General features: G+C 38.6%; 2 protein-coding genes across 2 annotated transcripts; one reads left to right on the forward strand and one right to left on the reverse strand.

Annotated features, from left to right (window-relative positions):
• The first annotated feature begins 1,228 nt into the window (after window positions 1–1,228).
• On the forward strand, window positions 1,229–16,745 carry LOC117418441 (tectonin beta-propeller repeat-containing protein 1-like). Its single transcript, XM_034031504.3, has 25 exons — window positions 1,229–1,470; window positions 3,317–3,549; window positions 3,997–4,179; window positions 4,263–4,385; window positions 4,866–4,988; window positions 5,603–5,777; window positions 6,150–6,250; window positions 6,391–6,492; window positions 7,620–7,765; window positions 8,052–8,608; window positions 9,040–9,185; window positions 9,862–10,017; window positions 10,528–10,677; window positions 10,865–11,022; window positions 11,126–11,253; window positions 11,348–11,450; window positions 11,586–11,682; window positions 11,879–11,958; window positions 12,120–12,176; window positions 12,299–12,473; window positions 12,848–12,983; window positions 13,163–13,255; window positions 13,634–13,740; window positions 14,545–14,664; window positions 14,913–16,745. The coding sequence occupies exons 2-25, from the start codon at window positions 3,325–3,327 to the stop codon at window positions 15,111–15,113; spliced, it is 3,642 nt and encodes a 1,213-aa protein (XP_033887395.2). The 5' UTR covers window positions 1,229–1,470; window positions 3,317–3,324; the 3' UTR covers window positions 15,114–16,745.
• A 1,505-nt stretch (window positions 16,746–18,250) lies between these two features.
• LOC117418443 (class A basic helix-loop-helix protein 15-like) lies at window positions 18,251–20,883 on the reverse strand. Its single transcript, XM_034926012.2, has 2 exons — window positions 20,684–20,883; window positions 18,251–19,807 (listed from the first exon to the last, which is right to left on the reverse strand). Exon 2 carries the CDS (start codon window positions 19,789–19,791, stop codon window positions 19,252–19,254), a length of 540 nt encoding a protein of 179 aa, XP_034781903.2. The 5' UTR covers window positions 19,792–19,807; window positions 20,684–20,883; the 3' UTR covers window positions 18,251–19,251.
• Window positions 20,884–21,500: the final 617 nt, after the last annotated feature.

Below are 21,500 nucleotides of genomic sequence, written 5' to 3' on the forward strand. Positions count from 1 at the left end.
TAATAATAATAATAATAATAATAATAATAATAATAAATTAAAACATTAAAAAATACATTACATTTTGTCACTTTTCTTTTTGTTTTTTTTCTTTTTTTACTCATGGCAAGTATAGCCAGATAGATAGATAAATAAATATAGATTTTACGCTTTGTTGTGGTTTAAACGGGTGGTTTCGGGTGCTTGCAACCACTCGCTGCCAGAATTGAACAGCTTCGAAATTATTACTGTAGATACTGAATTATAAACTAAATGAAAACGCACGGCACACTGAGGAATAAGCATGTATGTCTGTGTTGATCACTTTATAAAAATACTGTTCTTGATTACCCAAGTACCTTTTATTTTAAACTAAACGCGGCTGTTTACGTTATTTTGACAAAAGGTATTTACACTGTGTCGCGCTACAGGAAGTGGCTGAAAACCGGGACTTTTTAAAGATTTTGAGCTACATGTCGTGTGACCGGGACCTTTGATGGAAAACCGGGTCTGTCCCGGCTAAATTGGGATGTCTGGTCACTCTAGGCTTGATAGCACAGTCAAGTTGCATGGTGTGTTTCACCGGCGGTTATAATGTACAGTTGACATTTTGCTGCATATTTCATTTTCCATTACTATATTTATTATAATTACGAGGGACTGCATATATAGAGGCTACACCTCTAACTCTTTCCCTAAACAAAAATTGATAAAACTGCTATGCAATGGGAGTTTTACTTCCACCTTTACACTTACAAGTGAACAGTATAACTTTTTGTTTGGTTCGTTTGTTCAGACATTTATTCTTTAAATGATTCATTAAATTGATATCGTTTTTTTTTGTGTGAATTATTTCTTTTATTAATTTGAAAGACAGTACAATACATATAAATCCATACAATAGAATACATATTGATATAGTTTGAAAATACCGACTTACCCAGGACAATTCCAATCTTAAGAATAACAAATAGACATTAAGAACTTATTAAACGTACATGTTTTAATACATTGTACAGGTATTACATCAAGCCACACATTCCTGAACAACATATTGACACTGGTATAAGGCTATAGTAATCATTTTAAAAAACTAATTTGAAAAATGTAAGGATACGGTAAACACACAATTCTTAGATGTGTGAAGATTCTGACAGTAGGTGACTGTGTGACGTGGCAAATACCTTCCTTTTAAGAGAAATGTGAGAAATGACATTCTGTCACTGAACGCGTGGTGTGTGAGGACGGCTGGGACCACAGCCGGAGAGCTGTGATGGAAGGAGCGACAGCACAGGTTACCAATAGCGAACTGAATGTAAAGCAAGACCAGATGACGTGCAACTAATCAGAATCGTCTGGATACGACTTCCTCTGCAGGATTAGGAAGATGTCTGATACTGTGAATAACACTGTCTAAATACGTTTACTTTGTTTGCCGGGTAAATAGCTGGAATATAATTTAACCAGTTAGTTTATGACAAGGCATACAAGGTGAGTTAATTTATTGTAAATGTATTATAGTTTGAGCAATGCATTTGAACCGAGTTATTAATAAGATGGTACCTGTTTGTGTTAGCTGGCTCGTCTTGCAAATGCAGGTGTGCATAATGTATACATCGGTACATGTTACAGCTAGGTCATATTAATACAGCAACTTGGAGGCTTATTTCATGCAGTTATTCTTCTATTTAGGATTAACTACTGTATGTTGCTGATTGTAAACACCCGATTGTGCAATTCACCGATTCATTTGCGGAAAAACAAATCGAATTTGTTTTAATGGATTTTCCTGTGATGTTCCTGTGTCGAGACCATGATGTTTGCGCGGTTATATGACACCTTTCAATTATCTGTGAGCAGGTAGGTAGGGAGATAAAGAAAGAGCGCAATAATGTGATGTCCTTCTTGTACCCTTTACCAGTATGCTGTATTACTAATGCACATACAACGTTTCGTTGCGTCATGGTAATTCGTAATGATGCCTTTTAGCTATTATAAAGAGCGATGTAATTGAAATATAACCTTTGGAAAGACAAACTACTCGGTTGAATATGCCGCATCCAGGATGTCACAATGTCCCCTCAGTGATGGGGTAGAGGGTATGTTCAGTTAACCGTGGCAGATGAAGACAAATAACATTTGAGAACCAAGCTTATGAAAGTCTTTAGAAATAGCCTTTGTAACATTCCCGAGTGCATTTCATTCCACTAAAATATGTGTGAATGTCAGGATGCTGTGTATTCTGTAACAGATGGATTTATTTCTTCTTTACTGATATGAGCATATGATAGCTAGGCAGATATACACAACCATGGTAAAACCACGTTAATAGCGATGAGTTTAAATATTGTTTGTTAAACGAAAACTCATCAACATTTTATATTGTCTTTCTGTACTGGAGGCTGCCAAGGTCTGAGCACTTTACAGCTGTATTTTTGATGCAGATTTATGTGCAGATTAAAGATTTTGATTAATTAGTGTGTGTAAATTTAATTAAATTCATGGTAGGTGGCTTAATTATTCCAAAGTGCTGTGGATGGCTGCAGGATGCTTTATCTGTTTTGGTTTAGAGGTTTCCTGAACAATTGCATGTCTTTATTTCCGTAGTAACCCAAACTATAAATCTGTATAATTCACTGAACAATTATTATTTTCTTATTTATCTGAGCACTGCTACCATTAAGTTGTGGAAAGTTTTGTGGTAGATTACACACAAAGTTTAATTTTAAAAAGAAAAACATGTAATGATCTAGACAGAAGCCACCCTTTATCATTCCAGCTGGTGTTTATATATTATATTGATACTTTGTAAACCACTGTAAAAGAGTACTGTTTGTCAAAATGTATGTAAAATTTGAAATAAATGTGAAACTGAACTACATTACTATAAAGGAAAAATATACTTTTCTTTGTAAAAATGTATGATACTGTAGTTAAACGACAAACCACTGTTAAGTCAAAATGTTTTATTTAGTACTTAAAGTAGATGTTCAGCTTTATATATATATATATATGTGGAGTAGTGGTTAGGGCTCTGGACTCTTGACTGGAGGGTTGTGGGTTCAATCCCTGGTGGGGGACGCTGCTACTGTACCCTTGAGCAAGGTACTTTACCTAGATTGCTCCAGTAAAAACCCAACTGTATAAATGGGTAATTGTATGTAAAAATAATGTGTAAAAAAATAAATAAATGTTATTGTGTTTAAAAAAAAAAAATGTGATATCTTAACAATTGTAAGTCACCCTGGATAAGAAATAAATAATAATTATATATATATATATATATATATATATATAATCGTGGTAGTCTTCAGTGACAGATGACTTCTCCTTCCAGAGCCTGCCATGCCTAGCTCCCTCCTATGGGCAGTAGATGTGTATGGGAGAGTGTACACCCTGTCCACTGCCGGACAGTGCTGGGAGCTGTGTAAAGATGCTCATCTGGAGTTCAAGCGGCTCACTTCGGTCCAGCAGTGCTGCTGGGGAATCGCAGGTGATCATCAGGTCTACCTCTACGTGCATTCCAGCGACGTGCCCATCAGGTATCAAGAGGAAACCTATGAAAACCAGGTAACCAGGTAACAGCGAGAAAAACATTTGTAACAGATGGACAGGAAGTCATTTATTGAATCCTTGTTAGTGAGTCAGCTTTAAGGCCACTGGGTGTCACTATTGCCACAAAATGTCTTCAGTTTTCCAATATTTCTTTTACAGGATGTTCCTGCATGCCCAGTCATAATAATAATAATAATACTACAGACAGAAAAATTGTTAAAAAAAAATTATAGGAGGAACAAAAATGTCTACATTTTTTGCATAGAATAAATGGTCCAGTATTATAGTGCACCGTTATCATCTAAGTATGTAAGTAAGTAAGTCAATGTGTAGCTTTTACTGGTACTTTAATATGCAAAGTCCATATTAAATTCTCAGGTCATTTAATCCTGTGGGTTGTCTATAGAGTCTATTTTCTTGTGCACCTTTGTGTGTGTGTGTGTGTGTGTGTGTGTTTGGCAGCGCTGGAACCCTGTCGACAGATTCTGTGAGAAGTTGTTGCCAAGCGACCGCTGGCAATGGAGTGATGTCACCGGCCTGAAGCACCAGCCCCTGGATAGCTTCAGGCTGCCGTCTGAGCACTGGGAGTGGGAGGCAGACTGGTACGTGGATGAGAACATTGACGGGGAGCCCACAGAGAAGGGGGTGAGCGAGACAAACAGACCAAATGACATTGACCTGAAATGCATGTCAAATAAAAATCTCTAATGCAGTCTTCCACTTTAAAGGGCTGGACGTATGCCATCGATTTCCCTGCCACCTACACGAAAGATAAGAAATGGAATTCCTGTGTCCGTCGCAGGCGATGGATCCGATACAGGAGATACAAGTCACGGGATACGTGGGCCAAGGTATTCTCTTCCCTCTTCTAACAAGATGACATGGAACATGAGAATGCTGCTTTCAAAACTTCACCCCATGAGCCCTCTTAAACTATCCAAACTCTTAATTAAACTATCAAAAAGTCCAAACAATTGTTAAAGGCTCTAATCTATTGACTAAACCTTAATTGCATTGCATGCTTTTCCAAAATATTTCCTGTTTTTTTAATATTATTATTATTATTATTATTATTATTATTATTATTATTATTATTGAGTGCTATACCTTTGTTCATGTTTTACAGTTCTTGCCTGTTTTGAGGCTAGAAGATTTTTCACATATGCACACAAGTTAATATAGATAGATAGATAGATAGATGGTTATTTAAATAGCCATCCTTTCATGCATTAATAATCTTTTTACTATATCCTAATTAACAGTTTTGCACCATTGTGTGTTGTGTAATTGTGAAAGAAAGGCGATTTCCATCTCTGTCTCTCTGTCTGCAGATCCCCTCTCAGGATGATGGGCCTCTACCAGACCCCTTCAGTGACATCAGCGCTGGGGGCTGGGAAATCACAGATGAGCCAAGGGGACGCCTGTCACTCTGGGCAGTCTCACTGCAAGGGAAGGTAAGACAAACAATAATCTTTTAAAGTTTAAAAGGTGTTTGCAAATTGTGCTGTAAAAAAATAATATTTGCCTTATTTGGAAGCAAGTGCATAGGATTAAACCAGTTGCAACAGCATACAAGTTGCAAGAAACAACAACAAAAAAGTGCTCTTTTCTTATTACAATGATACCATTTAAATTTGCTGTGTCAGTCTCGGAAAATGTTGGATCTGACCATGGAAAAGTAAAGCAGTACCAACAGCTGACCACAAGAGGACATGGTTAGCTCACATTTGTGTCTGAATGGCTTGCATTTTGTTCAAGGGGAGATGCTTCTGTGGCTACTGCTCTTGATCTTTACACAAGCTACAGTACCTATTCACAGCAAGGAATCCAGTCTGTACAGAGCTCTCTTTGTTTCCAGGTTGTTGGGGTCTGTTTCTGATGCCTTTGAGGACACTGTATAATCTGGACAACAGATAGCTTCAAGAACTAACCTAATATCCCTTTCAAATCAGTTTTACACAGGGTTTTTTTTGTTTTTGTTTTCTATGTATTATTATTATTATTATTATTATTATTATTATTATTATTATACAGTATATGAAGTGATGTTGTTTTGTTGTGTGCGCAGATGTGGTACAGAGAAGGAATTCACCATCACAATCCTGAGGGCTCCATGTGGACAGAGGTCACGACCCCTGGAGAGGTGGTTCAGATCAGCTGTGGGCCGAGTGACCTCGTCTGGGCTGTACTGTGGGAGGGACAGCTGCTGGTCAGAGAGGGGATCAGCAGAGAGAACCCTAAAGGTCAGAGCGTACCCCTGGATTTGATTTCCTTCCTTTCCCCAAGTTTCCAACAGTGCCAAATTCTGTTCCAGTTATGTGGTGTCCACTGAGTCAAAGTTGAGACTGCTAAACTCACATTATTTGTGACTCAAGTTGGATATGAAGCCCTGTGTCCACGGGAGAAAGGCTAATGCATTCATTTCAGTGTCTTTGTTTAAATCTATTTATATGTAGCATTTTTTTTCTGTGAATACAGTAGCTGTAAACATGATAAGTTTCGGTGTACAGTACCATGATAATTTATTACCAAGTAAGAGGCAAGTAGTAGGCAAACCACTAATTCTTGATGAATCGTTTAATACATTCATTATTTGTCAATGTGACCATTTCTAGGCTCCTCTTGGGTGGTGGTTGATTCCCCAAGTACAGAAGTTGGTGCAATTCATGTAGCAGTGGGCATTAATGTTGTGTGGGCCGTCACGAAGGACAGAAAGGTAAGTAGGAGCCCATTGTTTTATGTATTGCTTGATCTGAGTAAGAAGAGAGGCTGTGCTGTTCTTGTTCTAGTTGGTTTAACTTAATAATGTCCACAAAAGGAATTAGCCAAGAAGATTATTTTGTGTCTGTTTTTCAGGTGTGGTTTCGCCGGGGTATAAACTCCCATAACCCCTGTGGAACGGGCTGGATTGGAATGGTAGGAGAAATGGTCATGGTGAATGTAGGACTGAACGACCAGGTAAGAGATTTTAGAAAAATCAGAGGAATTATTCAGTTAAGAGGTCAGCTGCTCTTTCCAGTCACAACTTGTTTATTTTTTTAAACAGCCGTCTGTCTTAAGCAGTCCCGTTTTAAAGACCAGTTAATTCAGCTTTCAGTTTATAATTATTAATAATAATATTTATACCAATTTTAAGATTCTGCCTTCATTCATTGTGTAATTTTAACGTTTAAGTTTTGATGTACTTTAATTTTAATATAAAATGCATTTCAACTCCCTGTCTACAGACAGTGTCCAGTTGCAATCCGCTGTGTATTTCTGCTGTCTGTGCTACTGAATTTCACCCTCGAGTTGCAAGCACTGCAAAACATTTCAAAGCAGGGATCATGCTTTTGAAATTGTATCTGTGGCCCTGCAACAATATACAGCTGGAAACCGTATACCGAACCATATATATATATATATATATATATATATATATCTATATATATGGCATCAGGCCCCTTCAAGTACATATCAAGAAGCGTGCTCCTCTGGTCTATTTTCTTATTCTGTTCAAATTATATCAAAGCCAAGGGCATGTACAAGGAAAAGTGATATGCCCATAGTAATGGTTCAGTTTACAGTTTTGTTAGCTAATCTCAATGGGTCTGTGGGAGGGCCCTACCATTAAGTGAGGCTTTGGATTGGTTTGAGCTGGGTGAGAGCACTAATAGCCATGTAAATAATACAGTTTATCCATTGGTATGGCAAAGACTTTTTAAAATGAAGAAGTACAATTTGTTATTCATTAAACTTCTCTAAACTTAAAAAGCCATCAACAGTCTAACATTTTCAGGCAACTTTCCAGTTGGGTATTTAAAAGTTGGAAAATACTCAAGATATGGTTTGAGACCAGAAAAATTGTGCTGTATTAGACAGCGTGCTGGATTAGAGTTACTGTCAAATAATATAATACTGTACCTAAAAAAGGTAAAATTAAAAAACCTATTTGAACACGTTTAAATAAATAAATAATAATTTAGTATAATAAACATAATATTGCCTCAGCAAACTGTAAACACAAATTGGTGTTGTCAGAAGACGAATTCCATTTAAGATACTCCTCTTCACTAAAGGGTCTCCTTGTCTGTCTCTCACACCAGGTGTGGGGAATCAGCTGTGAAGACAGAGCTGTGTATATCCGTCAAGGAGTCACGTGCAGCGAACTCAGTGGAAAGACCTGGAGAGCCATTACTGTAGCTAGAGATGATGACAGGTCTCGCTCTGGAAGCGCCAACAGCCTTGCCAGGTATCTCTGTTCCAGAGTATCCAATCTCATCCCGTGCTCAAGCAACTATCTGCAATTTTGCAAGGAATGTTTTCTATGGCATTTTTTTAAATCTATATATGACTTCATTAAATACATTTTGCAGTTTGTGGGACTTTTTTCAACTGCTTTAGAGATGATTTATTAGTTTAACCTAATGTTCCAAAAGATAATCTAATCTGAAGTCTCGAATGCTTTAAAATGTAATCTTATATTCTTTCTCCCCTCCCATCCCATCCCATCCCATCCCATCCCATCCCATCCCAAGTGCTGGCTGCTTTTTCAGTGGGGAGGTGAGAGTCCAGTCACAGTCATCTGTTATGAATGATGCCGAGTCGTCTTCTGAAACCGAAAGGTCTCAGGCTGCACAGTCCACCTCACCCACGCATGCTGATGCCATGAAGCGTAGAATCCCTAAAGTGACCAGTGACAGCTTCATCTCAGAGCTGGTCTCCGACAAAGAGCGTAAGCCAGGCAGGGATGGGAGGGACGGCCCTACCCCTTCCATCCAGGAGGATGGGGCACCCCAAGAACAAGCCTCTGCCGACCAGGAGACATCCGTCGAGCTGTTCCCACAGTCCTCCGGCCAGCAGGGGGCCCGAGACCCCAAGTGGAGTAACGTGGATTTAGAAGAAGCTCAGCCTCCCCTGCCAGCTGCAGCTTCAGACACCACGGAAACCTCCAGCCTGTCCTCTGTAGCTACCTACAACTTGGGCATAGAGGAGCAGTATGGGGTGGACGAGCACCCTCTCTGGGCCTGGGTCAGTGGAGGGGGCTGTGCCGTGGATTCACACACCCACTTAAACTGGTTCAGTGCCTCGACAGGTAAATACGTGGCAGACCTTAAAACCATATAAACAAGCATCAAAGGTCTGAAGTCATCTGTTTATGCAAAGAGCTAGTGCAGCTTTGAAATAAAGGACCTTGCTTTTAATACTTATGTCTATATATGATTTATTGGCATGGCTGTTGTAGCAAAATAGAACAGAGCTCTGTTTAGCTTTGACATCCCAGAAGATTTTAAACACTTTAGCCCGTAATTAACAATCACGTGATCAGAGTGGCCTGCACACATGCAGGTCTGGTGAGACTCTTGGTTTCAGACATTCAATCACAGCTAAGGCTGAACATCCACTGAACGGGAGAAAGCTCACCCCAGTGTTCCCTTAACCACACTATATTTAATATAATGCGCCAATTAACGTGCTATAGTCCTATAATGCAGTAAGTCTGTTTGCAATGTCTCTGTGCTTTAGGTGTGTCCTCCTGTGTGCAGTCCATGTCCCTGTCTATCACCCCAGCACAGACAGCAGCATGGCGGAAACAGATCTTCGAGCAGCTGAGCGAGCGGTCCAAGAGAGAGATGGAGAATTTCAAACACTATGAGCAAGCGATTGAGCAGGTCCAGATACTCTTCTACTGTATATGCAGAGGAAGGATCATGTGTACGCACATCATACCAGCAAATGCAATTGTAGCAAGGTGTTTTAGCAACAAACCAAAAGAAAATCACCCATTAAAGAAACCAAAAAAAAAAAGATCATTTTTATTGGGCCTACAGTATTAAATACTTGAATTATAATATTCACACCTTGGTATGAGCCTGAGACTGCTTTATATTTATTTAGACATTTTAAACAAAGACAAAAACACAGTTTCTCAGTGCTCACCCTGAAGATAGAAGTGTGTATTCTACATTATGCAAGATTCTACCACGGAAAATGCCCAAGATGAGCACAAGTTAACAAATAGAGTTGATTTTGGGGGGTAGGCTTCTTCTCCCAGCTCAGATAGCAGGTTAGCCCAGTTAAAATGAGTTTGGTAGGGCAAAGGTGTGTTGTAAAGAATTGTTTCAAAGCTTGACAATCTCTCTAAAAGTCCACTCTCATCTAAAGTGTGGAATGCGTCTAAAGTAAATTAAAGCACGTCAGATAACAGCTGTGCTGTTTTGTTTATTATATTAGTCATGACATCTTAAATCCGGTGGATGAATGATTAAAAAAAAGAAAAATTGACAAGCAATTTCTATTGCTTTTAAAGCCATGTAATAACCAGAGTATTTAATTTCCCTGGAACAGTCTGTGTGGGTGAAGAAGGGCAACATGCAGTGGTGGAGAGACTGGAAACCAAACAAGTGGATAGACATCCGGTTTGCCCTGGAGCAATTTTCAGGGACCGACGGCAATCGAGATGGCATCCTCTTCATTTACTACACATTCAATGATGAAAAGAAGGTTGTTATTATTATTATTATTATTATTATTATTATTATTATTATTATTATTATTATTTATTATTAATAATAACAATTAAAACAGTGAAGGAAAGGTTACATTTCTGGGAAATGCTCTTAGATAAAAACTGTACTTAACACTGATCAAAGCACTAGCTGTTTGACTCAGTTCCTTATAGTTTTACCTTAGCAGTGTATGATTCCATATTTAATTTATGGGTGACGAATATGGTCTTGTATACCCTCACTCCACCTCTACATCAGTTGTGACTAAAACTAATCTATAACTCTGAGCATTGACCAAAGCAGATCAACTATTTTGATATTAATATTGCTTTTAAGGCTGCTGCTGCTTTCCATATATTTACCTGTGTCTGCTGCTAATGAGAAGGGGCGGCTTGGTCAGACTGGTTTCTCCAGTTCATTGAAATATATGGTGTCTCTAAAAGACTCATTGTGTGCATATAGTAATATAGATGAAGAGCTAACATTCCCCCCTCCCCTTCCACAGTACCTCCATGCGTTTATAAATGAGATTACTGTCCTGGTCCCTGTTCTCAATGATACAAAACACACGTTTGCTATCTATACACCGGAAAGGACCAAACAGAGATGGCCAATACGGCTGACTGCTGCTACCGAACAGGAGATGCACGACTGGGTAACTCCTATTTTATATTAACTTCCATTACCTCGTGTGTTATAGAGCCTGCAGCCCACGAGGCTGGTATTCAGTCAAAACTGGCATAGAGACTTGGCTCTGCATTAAGCAGCAAAGACTTCACAATTGTGTTGGGTATTTACTGGTACAGGAATGTCATTTTACAATGATTTATTTTTCCCCGCAGCTTGCCCTTCTGAACTTATCCTGCTGTGATTCAAGAGGGATCCATGGTGCGCCTTGTAAGCAGGCGATTTGGTCCACTACATGCAAGGGTGACATCTATGTTTGTGAGCCCGCTCCGAATCTGGAGGCGGTTCCCTATCCATTGCCCTGTGATCAAATGTAAGTGCTCTGTTCCCTTGCATTGGCAGCCACGCTGTTCTAGAGTTCTAAACGTGATGTCACAATGTACATGGCTATCGCTCACTTCTGTTTTGTGCTTCAGGTTTTGGAGACAGATCGGAGGGCACCTGCGCCTGGTGGAAAGTAACAGTCTGGGAATCGTATGGGGTATTGGATATGATCACACAGCTTGGGTGTACACTGGAGGCTATGGAGGTGGCTTCTCTCAGGGTAATTTTCTGTAACTTAGTTTTGAGTTTGATTCCAAAAAAAGGTAATTCAGGGTTGTTTCCATTTGCTCACATCTCAACATTTCTCTCCCCAGGGCTGGGAAGCAGCACTGATAATATCCACACACAGACAGACGTCAAGAGCATTTACATTTATGAAAATCAGCGCTGGAACCCAGTAACTGGCTACAGCAGCAGGTCAGATGTTGCAAACTGTGGAACCACACATTGAAGTAGATAGGGCTTTGCACGTTTGAGAAAACTTGAAGTAATGCCAGGGTTTCCCGATTTGACATATAAATATAAGATCATTAACTGTGTCTTCCCCTGCAGAGGTCTTCCCACAGACCGGTACATGTGGAGCGATGTGTCCGGTTTGCAGGAATGCACCAAAGCAAGCACTAAGCCTCCATCTCCACAGTGGACCTGGGTAGGTCTGTCTTCTTTTCACTTCTCTGCAGACCTAAATGCTGACCTTAATTAACTGTTTTTATCCTGGATCCCCCTCTGGCTGCAGTGGGTATTTAAATTACTCACTTGTTGGTAGCGTTGGGTAATCAGTCACACAAATAAATGAGTCTTTTAAAAAGGAACTCCCATTTGAATGCATTCTGTGTCCTTGGCAGGTGTCCGACTGGTGCATTGACTATAATACTTCAGGTGGGACTGACAGAGAGGGCTGGCAGTATGCTGCTGATTTTCCAGCGTAAGTCACATCTGATATACCCAGTAGCTGTTTGTTACGCTATGTAATTTTTTACATTTTTTTTTATTTGCAGAATGTTTCCTTATCTACTCTTTTAAGTCTGAACTGCTGATCTGTATGCATGTTTTTTTGCTCCAGTCGTGTTTCTCGTTTTCTTTTAGGACCTATCACGGGTACAAGACGATGAAAGACTTTGTGAGGCGGAGGCGCTGGGCAAGGCATGTTTATTTTTATTTTTTTTATAAAACTGTAATGCAAAGTAACCTAATCCTATATCTTAAAAAAAAAAAAAAAAAAAAAAAAACTGGGACGTCTATTTATTTCATTATTTTCCTTACAGGAAATGTAAAATCACCACGACTGGCCCATGGCTGGAAGTTCCTCCCATCGCACTCTGGGATCTCACCATCCTGCCCTGCTCCTCTCAGAGCTCCGTGGAGGAGGTCTCACTCTGGGGCATCAGCAACAAGGGAGACGTCCTGTGTCGGATCGGAGTGACACAGCAGAGCCCCGCAGTGAGTCTCTGATTCTACCCAGGCTCCTGTAGTGTTTTAAAACCTGAAGTTGATGTAATGAGCACAGTGTTTTCATTTACCAATACTATCAAACTATCAAATGGGCTGGTCTTACGCTGTCTGGTCAATGACTAGGAAGAACAGCCTGCAGGTTATGAATTCATCAAGAGAAAAATAGCCTGTAGCAGAGCTGTGGAGCACACTATTTCTTCTGACCGCATAACCACCATCCATAGACCCAGTAGTGATGGGTGTCTTCTGAGGCCTGCAATAGATACAAATAATTGGAGCAACTTTGAAAAACCTCTTTGAAAGCACAGATTTCTGGATTACTCGGGCAACCCCTCACTCTGCATTAATCGTTTACCTTTCAGGGTACCTCCTGGCTTCACGTTGGGACAGATCAGCCCTTCAAGTCTATCTCCATAGGTGGCGGCTACCAGGTGTGGGCGATCGCCAGAGACGGATCGACGTTCTACCGCGGATCTGTCTCTGCTCAGAACCCTGCAGGTAGCACCACGCATTGTCAATCCTTATATGTGACTAGAATGTAGCAGAGGGGTATTTATAGCACTGCTCATCTAAATGTAATCACATTTAAAATAGACATTCCAGAGTCCACATAGTGGTCCTTGGTTCTTTTGACTTTGTTTCAAATATTTACAATGTGCTTATTTTTAATTTTACAGGAGACTGTTGGTACCACATCCCCTCTCCACCCAGACAGAAGCTGAAACAGGTGTCAGTGGGGCGCACATCCGTTTACGTTGTGGATGAAAACAGTACGGACTTCACTTATTATTTTCCCTTTGCCGTTATGTGCTTCCAACTGTAAATCTTAATATAGTGTTACCAATACTCCAGTTAGCTGATAACTATATTAATTAACTTTGAAACTACACCTACATTTTTACAGAATTACTGGCTTATTCATCTATGACACAGGCATTAAGAGTGAACGCAAACATTATGGATTTGTTAATTAAACATTATATCTGTTTTAGTTGTTGTCAAAGTTGCAGACCCACTAGTCAATACAGTGAGACTGTTCTGTATGGAATAATGCAGTGCATACCAGAACGAGAGAGAGGATGGAGTTTATTACCTTCAGCTTTGTAATTAAATGTTTCTTATTCTCCTTTTGCACTGTACCTGTCCAGGTAACTTGTGGTACCGCCAGGGCCTGACCCCCAGCTACCCACAGGGGTCCAGCTGGGAGCACATTTCAAACAACGTCCGCAGAGTGTCTGTGGGACCTCTCGACCAGGTGGGTGAAGAGTCTCTACTGATTCTATGCGAAGCTCTTTTATTTGCATGGGAAAATGTAAACGCGACCATCACAGTGGTCTTACTCGAGTTGTTCTGGAGACAAGTGTGCATGACATTTGCAATCTGAATGAGAAGACAGGAGCCCAGTTACCAAGTTGCAGGGGAAGATTTAGTGCAATACTTGTTAGAAGCCTGGCTCTAGTTCCAGCAAACTGCAGATCTGTATTTTTTTCCCAACTCCGCTGATCAGGCTGTCAGAAGACCATTATTTAATGATTGCGAAAGAAACCAAGGTAAAGAACAATGAAGCACACTGGAGGATTTGAAGATTAAGCATTTGGTATAAACAGTCCCATAAAGCACTCTAGTTTCATATTATCTTCACAAAAGGCAGCATATCTCTAAAAAGCTTGATTGTACTGTTTGACTTTATTCAGACCAATCACTTCTCAAGGCTATTATGAATTGAGACAATACTAAAATCAAAGCTAATCGGTTTAAATACCCTTGTGTAGATAACATATCAAATATCTGAGTTTGGACAAACTAAAACCCATACTAAAAGGGTGTGTTACCTGTGCTGTCTAAATACCACATGCCTTCTCTAGATCTGGATTATCATACAGATTAAGAGTAATTTGGTGTACACTGAAAATAGGAATCCAGCCATGGTCTCTCCACTAGAAGGATAACTGTCCTGTGCAATTGATCATAACATAAGACAAGCATACATGTGTCACTGAACTGTGACTATTTCAGTGAGGCCATTATTAGAGAGGATGCTCTCTACTGTTTTCTCTAGGTTTGGATAATTGCTGACAAAGTTCAAGGCAGCCACAGTCTGAGTTGTGGCACTGTATGCCATCGGGTTGGGGTGCAGCCAATGGAGCCTAAAGGACAATCGTGGGACTATGGAATTGGAGTAAGTCAGCTCAAAAAATGTTTAGTTTAATATAGATAAGAATAACATAAGTATTTTTTAATGTTTTAATTAGATTTTTCGGACATTTTTAGGGCATTGTCTTGATCCCTTAATCACGTGAGACCGGGGAGGATCTGTAAAACCCTCAATATTATGGACCCCTCCTTTTAAATATTTTTGATTTTCAAGCTGAATTTTAAGAATAGCATAACCGGCTTCTCTGTTGGTGTGGTGTGTTCTTCCTCCAGGGTGGATGGGAACACATTACGATAAGAGGGAACTCCCAGGAAGCCCCCAGGATTGTCATGCCAGTGCCTGCTGAAAATACTTTGGAAAAAAAGGGCCGTGTGGCAGAGGAGGGCGGTGAAGGTGGGGGCAGGACCGCTTCCATCAGCTCAGTACTCTGTATCAAAGAAGAGGAACTGAATGGAAACGCTGTGAGTTGTTAGCCTGCTTTCTCTCTTGTCCAGTGTGTACCTCTTAACATGAACATTGCAAGGTTATTCCTTCCTTCCGTTCTTCATTACTTCACAACTATGGAAGACCACCTGCCCATGTTTTACACAGCTTCTTTGTGTAGCTTTGGTGTGTGTGTTGGTGGTTATACTTTTGTTTTAGTGCAATTTTTATTCTTTCTATGTCTCAAACAAGATTATTGAAATGTATTAATCAACATCTCATGTGTGTTTTACGTTACAACATGTGTGTTTTACGTTACAAGTTTCAGTTTGAAAATATTATTACAGTACCTAAAATAAAATCCTAACACAGAAATCAATGCAGATGAATAAGGGTGAGAGGCTGTTATGGTCACAGTCAAACGAGGCGTTGCGACCAAAATGTAAAACTGCAACAAGCAATTCCAAAATGAGATGGAGTATATTTCTGTGGTGTGAGAAGAATATTGAATTAGAGTAAGGAATCCTTTTTTCCCCTCAAGAGGCTGGCCATGGAATTGAAGTAAGTCGCACAAACTGTGATGTTTATCTTACTCTGGTGTGCAACTAAATACTGTAAAAGATTTCCTAACTTCATCCTGTTTTGATAAGAAATAAGGCATTTTAAATCCAAGTCTATAGGGACACACCCAAACTGGTAGTTTTGAGGCACACCTAGGCAGGTTTTTCATTCTCAGCACTCACAAATGAAATATTAAAACCAATGCATTGGTTATTTTCTTCCTTTGTAAAGGCCCATGTACTTTTTTTAAAAACAAATAAGTTTGAATGAAAGTATAATCACGGATCTCCAATCTTTATTACAGCCTCCTTCTCTAAACACGTTAATTTAAAAAGTGATCTTACTGTAGAGAACTGAAATGTAGCTGGGTTTTATACATTATTTAATGATAATGCAGTACCGATGTTTAATTTTATTGTTTACCAAAAACAAACAGTCCTGGTGTTTTAAATAGAACAAGTTCTTAATGAACATTATATATTGGAATACAGTTGTATGCAAATCATGGGTGGCACAGTAAAATATGCAAACTTGGAAATTATTTTAAACAAATATAATTATTGAAATACTTGTCACAAAAACGTTTTTATATTTTAAAAGTTAAAATGTTTAAATTTTATTTACAGATACTTTTTTTTTTTTTTCTATGGTGCCTACATTCCTTTATAGAATTATAGATGGGTCAGTCCTGTTTGTCTGTTCAGTATAAAACTACTCAAAGAGCCAACCTCTTTGCCGAAGATAAAACTGCAGTTTTCAATTCCCACCCCATGCATCCAGATGTTCATAGGCAATATAAAGTGAAAAGGTTGTGCATTTCAATTCTCTTTAGAGTTAGAAAAACATTAACTTCAGTATAGACCAAGCTGTACATTCCAAACAAACACGAAATGTGAGTTCTATAAGTGAATTGGTTCCGATGTTAGTTTGTTTTGAGTTTTTTTTGAAAGATTAAGATTTACATATAGATTTTAACAGATAGAATGTCAACTATATTCTGTAAAAACAAATATTCAACTACTGTATACACACTTCCCGTTTTGTGCTGTGTAAACTTTTCAAGGGAAAGAAATGCATGAATGATGTCTTCTCAATAAACATGGTTTATGTTCAGATTCTTAGCTCAAGCGCAGTGTACAGTTGGGGTGAGTGAGCGAATGCAGTTGCATGTAATATTTCATGGGTTATTTGGATGTCTTGGAAGATGATTTATTAAAAAAAAAAAAAAATGAAGTTTTCTTCATGAAACATGATTACACAAAGCTTTCAAATAAAAATACATTTGTAAATATTTTAGGTATCAGGCTGTAAGCCAGTAAGGTTCATGCAGGCACAACACAAATGACTGTTTTACTATGATTATCATTTCCTATAAACTATTCCATGGGTTTTACTGTATATTTGAATGAGGCTTGTTTTTGTTGTATCAGTTTTGGAGACCTGCCACATCACTAATTTTGAATTTTGAATAACCCCTGCTCCATTCTTGGAGCAAATAAACCATATGAAAAGATAATTGAAGATCACTACAATTACATTTATTAACCCATTTATACCTGTATACCTTTCTTTATTTACTTTGGGGTTTTCAGCACAAGTAACTCAAAATAATACAGCATCATTTTTAGTGAAGATGTACCAAAAGAAAAACAGTTGCACAGAGATACAGTAAAGCACAATCCCAAGCTAAAAGGAGCAGTTATCTTGTTGCAATAACATTAGCTCACACAGATTAATGGCAGGTGAATAATTTTTCATTATAAAACCTTAATTTCTGGTGCACAATTGCTTCCTTGATGCACACAGCAACCACATACAGTGGAAAGTTTGCTCCACTGTTTTCAAAGGGGCACAAAAGGAAAGACACAAAATGAACATTTAAGATCCCAATACACTCGCCTGGATGTTTTCTTAGGTTTTATTTTCCATTTAGAAAACAGTAAGGTGCAAAAGCTTAAAATATTTGACTTTGCCCTTTAATTAAAAATGTGATTTTTTTATTTTAAAAAAAGGTGAAATGTTTTTATATATATGTAGCTCTGAACCTCTGTACTACTAGGTATATACAGTACTTTCAAAACCTAGCTGTTTTATTTTATAGCAGTTTACCTAATATTGACACTTTGCCCTTTTTAAGCATTTGCTGTAACCTGCCACACTAGACACTGTATTTAATTTATTGCTGATAAATACGTATGAACTTCCTGTCTGGTTAATTATATGCAGTGGTTCTAGGTTTACAACATTTGAGAAGCAAACAAAGACTTGAGTATTTTAAAGGTTGGTTTGCATAGTTTGGGGTATGGTATATTTACTTGCTCATTGTCCACACTAAGTTGTAATTTTAAGAACAAGCATTTCATGTCAACAAGTTAACCACTGTTCTGTTGGTTATTCTGTATTGTCGGCGACTTTTGATAACAGCACAAACATAGCAAATCCAATAAAATATTTCTCATTATAAATAAGTTTCTAGACTTGAACTCAAGAGCTTCATAATGCAATACTACATTAAAGTTTATTGTCCACATTTAAACAAAATGTATTAATCTTAACACCTTTCTTTTTTTGCCCATTTTCCAAATATAAACTGGTGGAAGGTGCTCTTTTTAAAAAAAAAAAAAAAAAAAAAAAAAAAAAAAAATTGGTATCAGGTTTATTTTATTATTATTATTATTTATTTATTTAGCAGACGCCTTTATCCGACTTAGAGTCTAGGGTGTGTGAACTATGCATCAGCTGCAGAGCCACTTACAATTACGTCTCACCTGAAAGACGGAGCACAAGGAGGTTAAGTGACTTGCTCAGGGTCACACAATGAGTCAGTGGTTGAGGTGGGATTTGAACCAGGGACCTCCTGGTTACAAGCCCTTTTATTCCAAATGGTGGCATGGCCAGTATTCCAGAAATTAGATTACAGCATCATTTATTGGCATCCCTATTAAACTACAGCAGAGCTGTACAAGGCATACTTGGCTCGCTGACCACCACACTATGGCACAGTATTTGGAGGGCTACTGAGTTCAAAAACCATATTAGTACACATGGTTCTCTTTGGTAGAATGACAAGTGCAAAATGCAACAAAACCACATTTAGCACAAAAATACTGGAGCAGGCATTCAATCTGATTTATTTATTTATTTTAATTTCTATAATTTAGTCAGTTTCCGCAGTTTTAACCTACTTAGAGTAAGTGTTAACATGTTATTCAATTTGTGTCATTGTCTGGAGGTTTCAATTACAGGATCAAGGTGCAGCAGGTAAAACAGGAGTTCTTGAGGGCCACCGTTCCAAAATCATTCATAATTCAATGTGTTTCTGAATGGGTCTATCTGAAGGTACCATTTGTTCACAGTTTTCTCTATACAGTACATACACAGATAATGATGACCTTGGTCGTGTGGCAGTGAGGAGGAACGCCATGTTCCCAGTGATAATGCTGTGTTCCTGCTATAAAGTTGCAGAAAGTAAAACGGTCCTGAAGATGTCATTGCTGTTTCCTGTTGCTGCATCAGTTCAGTCTGATCTTCGGTGTAGTTTTAAAATATTGAACACGTTTAAATAGCGTCCTTCTTGGGGATGTAAAAGATACCTTCCCAAGGTTGGCACAAAGAGCGCATCTGTCTTTAACTGCCTTCTCTGAAGCTGTGGATCTGTGTAAGGTAATCTGACAAGCTTCCATCGTCTTCAAGTTGTTGCTGGTAGTGCTCAAACAGTTTAGATGCGTGTGAAGACTCCACGCCCTCTGCGTGCTGCAAGCACCCGCTTGACATACCCAAAATAATGGCAGTGAGAGATTTTATATAGTTCTTGGCTAAGGTGAGCGTCTCAATTTTAGAGAGCTTTTTCTCTGTCTTGATGTGTGGGATTGCTTCCCCGAGCGCCTGGAAAGCGTTATTGAGTTTGTGCATCCTCTGCCGTTCTCTCTCGTTGCTTTCCAATCTCCTGACGTTACCCCCCTTGGCATTCGGGTGCTGCTTCCTTCGCGTCGAGCTCGAGGCCATGCCGTTGTCATTGCTCTTCTTTCTGCGTTTCCCCCGGAGGTTAAGAGACTTTTCAGAGCCTTCGTGATCACTGGACGCGGGTTCCATCTCCACCAGGAAATCCTGGTCATTCTCCACTGACGTTTTGCTGTTGCGTTTGGAAGTTTTTCCTGTGGATTTCATATTTGTTTGTTTTCACCTGGAATGAAATGAACCACCAACACAACATCGTAAGAATTGGCAACAGGGAGTAATTTTAGGAGGTAATACTATCTCAAGGAGGTCCCGGTACAACTGATTACAACATTATTATTATTATTATTATTATTATTATTATTATTATTATTATATTTGGCAGACGCCTTTATCCAAGGCGACTTTACGTGTGTTACAGGGCAGTACAGAATGCAAGATTAATATTTAACAGTATAGGTTTACAGTATGTGCAAATAACACTACCAAACGTACAATATGAACGAGGATGCACCAAGGACGGATTACAGCAAGTTCTATCTACAGAGACATTAGTAGTGCAATTGTACCAGGATAGTGCATTATCTAGAAATAGCTTCTGAAATTCTTCAATTGGCTACATATGGTAATGTCAGCTTTGTTTAAATACAAGCGCCTGATTATTATACGGTATATATAAACATTAACTCGGGCACAAAGGACTGCTTTGACGCCACCATAAAGTAATTATGTGATGAGCTTTCAATATTTACCGATACCTTATCTGCCTATGATCCTTTTTTTCAGTAAGCTTACAGGTGAGAATATGGTTTAATGTATTTTTTTCAGTTTGAAGTTCTACTTTAAGCCCGATATATGTAATATACAGAAAGCATTTTTAATCTAATCCGTCTATTTTATATTTATAATACATCATCATCAGATTTTAGAAAACAACTTAAAAACATGTATAATATATTCCGGTTAGTTATAACTTTTCTTATTTTCCATGAATTAATTTAATGAAAAAGACTTTTCAGCCATTCAATACTATTACATTATTTTGTCACCGCAGCAAATAGGCTACTGACACATTCAGAACGTATTTAATTTAATTGCTTACCTGAAACAGTGAAGATCGGTGGGAGTTTGTTAGTTGAGATTACAGTAGCACAGAGTGTAAAGTGCACAGAGGATAATTGCCCTGAACTTGAGAAACGGGACACCTGTAGCAGTGTTGCAGTACTGTCGCTGCAGCTGGAGTTGAACGGCACGGGCTGATAACTGATCAATGTGATACACTAAGTGCGTCAACCTGTTGCTCTGGTTTGTACACGTAGCGTTTAACAACGGCCAATCAGAGTTCTCTTATTTTGATACCAATGTACCAGGTCTGGTCAAACAAAACCATCTTTAAAAGGGATGATTTACATTTATACTTAAGTAACCTTTGGCGATCGTTAGTTTCGATTTTGTATATCATTTCCCATATGCGTGTTTTCCAGAAAGACACGCGTTGATCACACAGCAAATATTCACCAAATAAAATTTTAAAAAATGGCAAAAATATATAACAATTGAGTGGAGGTCATTAATTGTTAAAGTACAGCTTCACTAATGATCGTCAAGGGTTCACATTAATGTGGATAGACAAGGAGACTCATATACACCTGACCTTTGTGTAAACATCCAACATAAATAGCAATGCTGGTCTGTAGATTGGGAGCTTTACTACTCACTGTTCAACAGTCATCATTGTGACATCAATGTACACTTATTGTAAAATGTAAGTGTAGTGAATGCATTTGCAGACAATCCAGGTTATGATTAATGCAGCCAGCACTAGTTATTATTTCTTCATTCTCTTCCGATTGTTACAAATTAGTGATAAGATAATTGCATCTGCTCTGTGTTAAAGATTAAAGCTGCCACTGTGTGCA

Source organism: Acipenser ruthenus, chromosome 13, assembly GCF_902713425.1.
Source record: "Acipenser ruthenus chromosome 13, fAciRut3.2 maternal haplotype, whole genome shotgun sequence".
In the NCBI taxonomy this organism is placed as follows: domain Eukaryota; kingdom Metazoa; phylum Chordata; class Actinopteri; order Acipenseriformes; family Acipenseridae; genus Acipenser; species Acipenser ruthenus.